The 10,470-nt window shown below is 49.4% G+C and overlaps 1 protein-coding gene across 1 annotated transcript in view; it reads right to left on the reverse strand.

Annotated features, from left to right (window-relative positions):
• The window catches only part of LAPTM4B (lysosomal protein transmembrane 4 beta), a 52,384-nt gene extending 48,690 nt beyond the window's left edge, over window positions 1–3,694 (reverse strand). Inside the window, exon 1 of the mRNA XM_075549453.1 lies at window positions 3,372–3,694. Within this exon, the coding sequence (XP_075405568.1) occupies window positions 3,372–3,470 (99 nt within the window). The 5' untranslated portion in view covers window positions 3,471–3,694. The remainder of the gene's footprint in view (window positions 1–3,371) is intronic.
• Between the last annotated feature and the right edge of the window lie 6,776 nt (window positions 3,695–10,470).

Genomic DNA, 10,470 nt, shown 5'->3' on the forward strand with positions numbered 1-10,470 from the left:
ATAGGGGCACTATAATTAAGAACTAAATCTAGGTGGAGAGCAAATGCCTTGAGAATGATTGGGGCAGGGAATGTATGGATGTGCTTTATACAATTGATGTATGTATATGTATGTATTGTGATAAGAGTTGTATGAGTCCCTAATAAAATGTAAAAAAAGAAAAGGAAAAAAAAAAAACTAAATCTAGAGCAGCAAATACGCTTTTGTTGGGGATTTGGGGGACTGGTTCCTGAGTCAGAACCAGGCGGTGTTTCATTCTGTTGTCCGTTGGGTCGCCATGGGTTGGGACAGACTCAAGTACCTAACAGCAGCAGTCAGAAGGACTCAGAGGCAGTGGTCACAGGGCCCCCGAGGCTGGAAGTCTTTCCAGCAGACTGCCACATCTTTCTCCCACTGAGCAGCTGGCCGCTAGTTGGTTAGTAGGCAAGCGCTTTACGCACTGCACCATCAGGGTTCCTACACTGTTCTTACATTGTTAGGTGCCATCAAGTCTGCTCCAACTGAAATCAACCATGTACAACTGAAGAAAAACACCACCTGGTCCCATGCCATCCCCCTAATTGTTTTGTTTGAACCCATTCTTGCAGCTACTGTGTCAGTTCATCTCCTCTTTTTCACTGCTCCTCTCTACCAAGCCTGAGGTCCTTCTCCAGTGACTGCTGTCACATTCCAAAGTATGTGAGACCTATCTTACCTTCTAAGGAGCATTCTGGCTGTACTCCTTGAACTCTTCCCTTATGGAAGACTCTTACTTGAAATAGTTGCCCCTAACCTTACCCTTTTTGTCAGAAAACTGACCCACTCCTTATAGATAATTAGGGATTGGGAAACAGGAGGCAGGGAAGTGTCTTGTACTTCAGACTGGGTTCCTTTTGTCACTTAATATTGTCATTATAATGTGTATGTAAATGAAATCTTTGGATAACCAAATTATATTTAAAGGTCTAAAGGAAACTTTTTTAAAGCCTATACTGTTTTTCTCAAATGCAAGACTTTTTATCAAGATTATCCACACTTAATACAAGCATTCTTATTCAGGACTACTAGAAAGTGGTCTAATTATCTTCCAAATAGAAGATGAGCAGACCAAAATCTGCTCTCTATAAAGAGCAAGGGCCCTGCAGAAGTGTCCCCACCCCCACCCCTTCTTCCCACTAATGGAGGGGGAGGGAATTACAGCAAATCTCGGCTCCTAGAGATCTATCTTGACTGTAGATCACACAGTGCAGTTGCCTAATGCAGTGTCCTAGGTTTCCCCAATTACATTCACGGAGGTCCCTGCCAGTCTGCAGCATTGAGCATTTTCAAGGACACGAGTCGTTTGTAAAAAACAGTCTTGAGCAAAAATAAAAGCACTAACTGCATTTAAGGGCATCTATCCTTTTGCTACAATGTTTAATTAATTACAACTTTATCGAAAGATTCCTTCAATTTTAGCAGTTTGGGCTGAACCAATACGCTGCTGTTTTATCTGCACTCAGGCTGCCACAGTAAGAACCCACCACAAACCTAAGCACAGTCTGAAAGCTTTTAGGACCAAAGATTCTATTGTGTGCCCCTGACTGAATGAAACCTTGAAACTATAAATAGCAGAGAACACCATATTGGGGGGAGGGGGGCAGGAGAGATTACAATTAGACAACGAATGAGTTCACAACTGGGCCTGTTGTCTATATTGTCAGAAAAATCCCACGCTATTAAACAGGAACCAACGCAAAAAAAAAAAAACCTCTCTAAAGATTAAAGAGCCAAAATGTTTTTTCTCACTGGAAAATGCTATGCGCCATTTTAATACCATTTTTTTAAAGGTAGTGCTTCCCAATGCGGTGGTGTTTGTTGGCAAGTGGCTCTAGTCGAAGTCCCAATCCTGATGTCACAAAACAAAAAATGAACTGGGAATGGGCAGTGCTGGTACAGTCTAGGTGCGTCAAAGTGAGCCGGCACAGGGCTCCCACTGCACCTGGTAAGCACTCCCCAAACTCAATGTAACGGAGTCCATTCTGACTCACTGCGACCCGACAGGCCAGGGGAGAGCTACCCCTGTGTGTTTCCGCGGCTGTAAATCTTAATAGGAGTTGTAAGCCTCGGAGCAGCCGGGGGAGTTCGAACTGCTGGTGTTGACGTTGCATAGTCCAACGCATGCCACCAGGGCTGGAAATAATCACTGGTGCCCCAAAGTAGGTTCTTAAACGCTCCAATAAAAAGATAAATAAAAAAAAACCAGATCTGCCTTCGGCTGTCCGTGACGGAACAGAGACCACCAGCAGCAGAAGGGCAGGCAAGAGAGGAGGGTAAGTGGGTGGAAAATGGCTTCCCCAGCAACTCACAAGCAAATCGCTTGGAGTGAATGAAAGCCGTTCAAACAGGTGTGGCGGAACCATTCTCAAGTGGTAGCAGCAACTTGCAGCCGCTTCAAGTCGGCATCCGAAGTTGCAAACCAGGGCAAGCAAAGCAAGTAAGAAGATGCTGGCAGTAAGCCTGGGCATTCCGCACCTTCAAACGCACCAAGACAACAAACTCCCTGCCTCCAGTCCGTGCCGACTCACAGCGACCGTGTAGGGCAGGGTGGGCCTGCCCACCGTGGGCTGCGAGCATCCTCTCTCCCTGCAACCACGCAAACGACAAAGCCGCAGCCGTTCGATCCCGACTCATCACAGCGGCCCTGTGGCAGCAGAACCGCCCCCATCGGGTTTCCCAGGACAGTCATCTTTGGGGAAGCGGCCGGTCACCTTTCTCGCCAGGAGCGGCAGGGGGACGGGGGGGGGGGGGGGTGGGGACAGGGGGGGGCCTGAAACCGACCTTTGACTTACCACCCGGGCGCTTTAACCACTGCGCCACTCCGGGCCCCAGAAAATATGGCCAGGCACCTAAAAGACGCTGTCCAAGCACAACGTCGGGGTTTTTCATGGCTGGTATTATTATAATTCGGATAAAGGACGGGCAGGAAAAACACGTGCTTCGCAGACCGGATCCCAGGTCCCGGGCCCCCCGCTGCGCGTCCCCAGGAACCCGGGACCCAGCCCCGCGCTGCGCCCCGCCGCCCCCCCCCCCCCGGCAGACCCAGCCCCCGCCCTGCTCGGCCGCGGCCCGCGGGGATTGCGCTGCCCCCCGCCGCCCGCGGGCTCTGCGGCCAGGTGTCCCGGAGAATTAAGTTTCTCAGAATACAACTTTAGGCGGATTAGCGGCCGCGTCACCCAGCGCCGAGGCCGACCAGGCCACCAACTCGGGGAGCCGGGCGATGGGGGTGGGGCGCGGTGGGGGCTGGGGAGCCGAGCGGGCGCGGGGTGCGGGGCCTCGGGCCCTGCCGCCTCCCCCCCCCCGCCGCGGGCGTCCCGGCCCGGGCAGGTGTGCCTCCGGGCCCCGGCGCTCACCAGGTACCAGACGCCGAGCAGGATGGTGCCAGTGCGGACATGGCAGCACAGGCAGCAGCTGTTGGAGTAGAACCGCGTCCAGGGCGCGACCATCTTCATCGCGGAGGCGGCGGGCGCACTTGCCCGAGTGCGCGCCCAAGTTTGTGCGAACGTCGGTGGCGCCGCGGCTGAGGCCTCCCCCGGCTCCGCGCCCCGGCGGCGGTCGGCTCCTCAGTCGCCCGGACTCCGGCTGCCTCGCTCGGCCGCCCTCAGGCCCGGCTCCGCGCGTCTCCCGAGAGCTCCGGCAGAACGGCGGGCGCGACGGGACGCTGCGCGGAGCAGGCGGCGAGTGGGCGGGCGGGCGGGCGGGCGGGGGCGGGGCGGCGGCGCGCCACGTGACCTCGCCAGGCCAGTGACGTCACCGCGGGCCGGAGCCGGCGGCGGGCGCTGCGCGCCGGGTGGGGGCAGATGGCGGGGCGTCGCCGCGCGCTCCGCACTTCCCGGGCCCGGCCCGCGGGCCGGTGTCCCTCTGCGGTCCGCTGGTTTGCGCCGCGCCGTGGCGCGTCTGCGGCCCCTCACTGTCTCCTTCGTCGGGGTTTCAGTTCCCTTTCGGCCTCGCCGATTGCCCGTCGGTGCAACGCTCTTCCCTGCGGTTCTTCTGCAATCTGCGGTGGGGGCAGAAGGGAGCGGGGCCGGAATGCCCGGCGTCATTCCGCTCAGCTGCGGTATTTTGAACCTCTGCTCAAGCCTCTAAAAGCTATTTGTCTCGGCTTTCCAGTTCAATTAGTGTGGCAGTAATCCCTTCCCAGAAAATAGCATATATATGCTATATATATAACATCTGCATATCCTCGCTGTGATCCACGGGTAGCATCTTAAATCACGATTGCAGTCCTAAAGAAAGGGTCATCACGCTGAGAACTGCCACTAGGTCTCTGGCAAGACCCAACCCATTGCGTTAAGCGAAACGGGAAGAGAAGTCACCAGCTCGGCTTCTGTTCTCATGAGATGTTTTTATCTTTAAGCTCCGGTTTTCTAAGTCAGCCTCTGACCGCAGTTAAGTCAAGCACCCCCCAAACTGGTTAGGTTATCATCATGTGCGTTTTATTTGGGGCTCAAGGAAAAAAACTGGTTCATTTAAATGTTAAGGAGACGTTAACTTTCAAAGAAAGAAAGATTTTAGACAGGGCTGTGTAATGCAAAATTAGTTCGTTTTACAAGACCCTAAGGCTGCCACGTTTTTAGTGTGCCACTTGCATTTGGATCCTAAGGGACCCCAGAGCCATCCGCAGGATGCCAGGGTGGGCCCTTAATCAGAAATGATAGGTGTGTATGAAACAGTGCAGCCGCTGGGGAAAGCAGAAGGGCGCTTCCTGAAACAACTGGCAGTAGAAATGCCATCTGACCCAGTAGTCTCCCCAACACTCAAAATCAAACTCACTGCCCTGGAGTCCATGCAGACCCTTGGCGACCCCATAGGACAAAGTAGAAGTGCCCCCTGTGGTTTTCCAAAGACAATCACTGCTTACTGGAGTAGAAAGCTTTGTCTTTCGCCAGGGGGGAAGCTGGTAGTTTCAAATTGCTGACTGCAGCCCAACCGGTTATCTACGATGCCACCAGCAGTCCTTGTACTTGGTGCCTATTCTAGAGAAGAGACATAAGAGTCACAACTTAAATAGCTCTGTGCACACCCATGTTCACCACAGCACAATTCACAACAGTGAAAACATGGAGACCACCTAAATGTTCAGTAGTGGAAGAATGGATAAGTAAACTTTGGTGCCTAACACACAATGGAATATACTACACATTGCGATCAGTTCCCCCTTCTTCCCTTACCACCCCCCCATCTTCCCCCTATCCTTGTATCGCTACTCCTATTTCTGTTCCTGTGGGGTATATCTGCCCTGGATTCTGTGTATTGTGAGCTCTTATCTGAACCTATGTACATGCTCCAGTCTAGCCAGAACTGAAAGGCAGGACTGGGGTCATGAGAGTGGGGGGTGAGGAAGCCTCAAAAAAACAGAGGAATATTGTGTTTCATTGATGCTTTACTGCGCCCTGGTTGAATCATCCCTTCCTTGTGACCCTTCTGTAAGGGGATGTCTTATTGTCTACAGATGGGTTTTGGGTCTGGCCCCTCATTCTCAACAATATGTTTTTTGTTGTTGTTTTGGATCTCCTGGTGCCTGTTACCTGATGCCGTCGACACCTCATGATCACACAGGCTGGTGTGCTTCCTCTATGTGGGCTTGTTGCTTCTCTGTGATTATTTAACTTCAAGCCTTTAAGACCACAGATTCTTGGAAACACAGGGGATCCAGGATAGATAAACCCCTCATAATGAGGGGTTTATATAATGAGAGTATTGATACCAGGACTCTAAGGGGAAGGTGGGGAGAGAAAAGGGGAACCAATCACAATGATAACCCCCTCCCAAGGGGATGGACAGCGTAAAAGTGGGTGAAGGGAGACATCGGTCAGTGTAAGACATGAAAAAATAATAATAATTTAGAAATTATCAAGGGTTCATGGGGGACGGGGGGAGGGGGAGGTGAGGAACTGATACCAAGGGCTCAAGTAGAAAGAATGTTTTAAAAATGATGATGGCAACACATGTGCAGATGTACTTGACACAATGGATGGATTGTGATAAGAGCTGTACAAGCCCCCAATAAAATTATTTTTTTTAAAGACCCCAGATGTCCAGTGATGTGGAGCTACCTGAGGGCACGGTGCATTCTGGGAGGTGGGTCCCGGGTAGGGTGGATGGCGCCGAGCTCTCAGACCAATCATGAAGGGTGGCCCCTCCCTGTCTTGTTTACATTTTAAAGTCAAGTCCCCTGCCCCCTCTCTGCGGGGGTGGGGGGCATTAGGGCTGCTTCCCCCTAAGAGGACATGTCACCCCATGACTGCTGTTGGTTCCTGGGAGCACCCACATCCCCACCCTGGCCAGCCTCCCAGGGCCACCCCACTTCCTCAGATAAGTGTGCAATGAATGTCCAATAAAAGGCACGCCTGCGTGCGAAACCACAAAAAAAAAAAAAAAAGACCCCAGATGCTATATCTTTTGATAGCCAGGCACCATCTGCTTTATTCACCACATTTGCTTATGCACCCACTTTGTCTTCTGCGATCATGCCAGGAGCAAGGGCATCACACAATGCCAGGTTGTGAGAACAAAATATTCTTGTGTGGAGGGAGGGATTGCACAGAGGCCCAAAGTCTGTCCCCTTCTTCAATGCATTGGCATATAAATATATGTGCATAGGTCAATATCTCTATTTTTATGAATTAATATATTTACATGAGTGCACATCTATGTTTATACCTCTATCCATAGCTTTGCTTCCTAGATCTTACTTCTGTTTCCTTTTGCCTTCCTCCTGTCCCACCATCATGCTTGCCCTTCTTCTGCCTCTTAGTAATTCCTCCCAGCTAGATTGCTGTTGCTCCAACTCCAACGGAATCTCTACGTCCTCCTCCTCATTGTTGATTTTATTTCCCTAGTTGTTCCCCTGTCTATGGCATTATTAGCTCACTGCTCTTTCTCCCCAAAACCCCCAACCCTTCCTCCTCCTGCCCCAGGTCCTTCCAGAACCATCTGTCCCATTGTTTTCTCCTCTGGCTTGCTTCCCATGCCTATCTTATATTGGTAGGTATAACAACAATAACAAAGACAAAACAAAAGATTAAATAATAAAAAGAAAAAAATAGAAAAAAGAAACTGAAAAAGCAGACATAATTTCAAGTCTGTTTGCTGACCTTTATGACTATCTCCCCACTGGTCCTGGGGGTGGGGGTCCAAGAACTGCCCCTCCTAGCCTGCAGTCTATTTAGGGGCGCTCCTCAGGGCTTTGCTCCCATTGTCGATCCGTTATGTTCCCTTCTTGGTTTGCCCCATGGTGGGGGTAGTCAGACTGGACTCAGTCCCTGCTGTGTGTCCCCAGTATCGCTTCTATCACCCCGGTATGCTCCAGCGAGCGAGGGGGCATCATGTCTCGAGCTGCTGTCAGCCCTACAGTCCTCTCTGTGCCCACACAGAAGGAAACCAAGAAGGAAAGAGAGAGAGCGAGGGACTAGACCCCATACTGGCACACCAAGCCCAGAGAAAACTGGCTGTGTATGGAGCTGCTAGGGAGTTCTTTTCGAGGGAACAATAGGAAGAGAGGGAGGGAAAGTCTTTGGGTAGAGGGTAGACAAGTGTTCACTGCCGTGAAGGGAAAATCAAACCAAGTCAAAACCAATCAGATCTCGTCAATTCTGACTGATAGCGACTTATAGAGAACAGGATAGACCTGCCCCCTGTGAATCTGGAAATTAATTTTTTATGGAAGTAGAAAGCCCTGTCTTTCTCCCAAGGAGAGGCTGGTGGTTTCAAACTGCTGACCTTGCCAGGCACAGCCCACTGTGTAACCACAATGGCAGGGCTCCTGGGGTGAAAAGAGGTTGGCACAAAATTATGGCAGCAGGAAAAGCCACTGGGAGGTTTGCAAGGTAACAGAGGTGAACACTGTCACATACACAATCCTGCAAGAGTGAGGCTCTAGGAATAGATGTTTGAATAAAAAGCACACTGGAGAAGTGGAGAGAAAGAGTGTGAGTATGCCCATGAATAAATATACATGTTTGATGGAGGGTATTTTACTTCTGCTGCCAATATATCCATGAACGTGCTGGAACATACAGGGGAAAAAGTTATGGAAAATCTTAGACATAACCAAACACCTTGTGGGAACTGCTCATTGGTCAAGGTCTCTGGAGATCAGGATCGTGGGGTTCAGAAACACTAAGGTCATTTGGCATAGCATAGTTCACAAAGATAATGTTATACTGCCTGATCTGGTCAGTAGGAACTGGGGTCTTAAAAGCTTGTGAACAGCCATTGGGTGCAAATATTGGTCTCTCCCTCCTCAGAGGAAAGAGAAATGCCAAACATCGAAAGATGCCTGGAAACCATTAGTTCAATGGACTTAGGAGCCACAAAATTTCTGCCTCCACAACCCTGAGACCAGAAGAACTACGGTAGACGCTATCTGGCTACCACTATCAATTGCTCCTAAAAGGATATTAAAAGGTCCTGAATAAGATTTTTAAAAGCCAAGCTCACTGCCACGACAGGACTGGGTAGAACTGCCCCTGGGGGTTCTGAGATGAAATCCTTAGGGGAGGAAGAGGCCTCATCTTTCTCCTAAGGAACTGCTGATGGGTACAAACTCCTGACCTTGCAGTGAGGTAATAGCCTACCACCTAATCCACTACACTTCCAGGACTCCTAATATTCTGAATTAAGTGGGTGAAAAATGTGACACAGAACTCCAAATCATAAAAGCGACCAGGTTTATTGGTCAGACAGGGACTGGTAGGACAGCCAAGACTATCAAACCCACCTCCGACTCACAATAATCAATGCTGATCAAAAGGGCAGTGCTTACCCAAGGACAAAGTTCTGAGACTTAGGAGTGGAGGAGTGGGAACAGGACAGGAAGGGGGACAAGCAATGGTACAGTGATTGCAATGGAAGAGTTGAATCAGAAGCTGATAAATTGTTGAATGTAAAACTGTGGTGCTTTCTCTAAACCTTCTCCTAATTCACAATAACAAGATTTTAGTTTAAAAAGGGGGCTGGGGATAATACATCGTTGTGGACATTAGTCAGAAACGCTGAACACGCCATTGCCTACATAGTGCCAGGGCCTTAAGAATAGCCAACAGCCATTCAAGGTCAAACAATTGGTTTCTACTCACCCGGAACAACAGGGAATTCTGAATGGGAGGAGAAAATGACATGTGTGGCTAATTGCCTCACATAAATAACTGCCTCCTTTGCCGTGAGATCAGAACTGGATGCTGTCTGACTACTTTACTGACTGTTTTGATCAAAGATTCTAGAGAAGAATACTGATCAAAAGGGGGGGGAATGTGGAAGAGAATTTCAAATTTTCAGGGAACCCACACTTCTGGAGTCATTGAAGCTGGATAAACCCCTAAAACTATTGCCCTGAGATAATCTTGAAACCTTAAACCAAAAGCATCCTTTGGAGTCTCCAGGTCTTTCTCCCACAGAGCAGCTGAGGGTTTCGAACTCCTGATTTCACAGGTCAAAGCCCAGTTCATAACCACTGTGCCAGCAAGCCTTCTAAACCTAGCACGAGTTTAGGATAACACATAAGAATATCTAGCTTTGAGGATTGTGCTCTTTTTAAAAATGACCTATATGGGATCAAAGGAGCCCAGGTAGCATAGTGGGTTATGCATGAGCTACAAACTGAAAGGTCAGTGGTTCGAACCCACCAGTAACTCTGCAGTTGAAAGATGAAGCTCTCTGTGCCCATAAACATTTACAGTCTTTGAAACCCAGAGGGGCAGTTTCACCCTATTCCTATAGGATCCCTATAGGATCCCTAGATGTCAGAGTGGACTCGATGGCTGTGGGTTTTATATGGGACCAAATTAACAATAGCAACTGGAAAAGGTTAGATACCCTTAGAGGGCAGTGGGTCTATGTTTGTGGAGGAGGAACAAGTTGGCAAAGTTAGAATATATGAAATGCCACTGAGGTGTACATGCAGAAATGGTTGCATGAGTGAGGTCTTGTGTGTATGTTTTCAACAATAATAAAAAATATTTAAAATACCACTGCATAAGAAAGCTCAGTTTGTTTGGGTCTTGTTTTCTTTCGAACTTAGGAGTTATACTCCTCTCCCTCACTCCCCAACCATCTCCAGCTTTTCCATTTAATATTTAATTATGCCAGCCACTGCCTTTGACCGAATATAGAACTGCCATTAGTGTCCTGAGAAGAAATGGACACCATCATTCCCCTCTTTGCTTTCCCGCTAGAATGCTACATTATTGGGCAAAGGCCACATTGATTTGGGGAGTTCTATATTTCAGAACGATTCTTATTCAAGCCAAAGGTACAGACTATTGCCAAATTGTTGCAGATAAGAGACAGAGCGTGAGAGAGAGATGGCCAGGGGAGAGGGATTTTAGGAAAGAGGAACCTGGCGGGAGAGAAAACTAGAAAGAGGAAACCACTTCATCGGTTGCAGAAGTGTGATGTGACCAACTGGACACTGCATGTCGGTGCTTTGGGAGCCGAGTTTATTTGAAGGCG

Source organism: Tenrec ecaudatus, chromosome 5, assembly GCF_050624435.1.
Source record: "Tenrec ecaudatus isolate mTenEca1 chromosome 5, mTenEca1.hap1, whole genome shotgun sequence".
Classification (NCBI taxonomy): domain Eukaryota; kingdom Metazoa; phylum Chordata; class Mammalia; order Afrosoricida; family Tenrecidae; genus Tenrec; species Tenrec ecaudatus.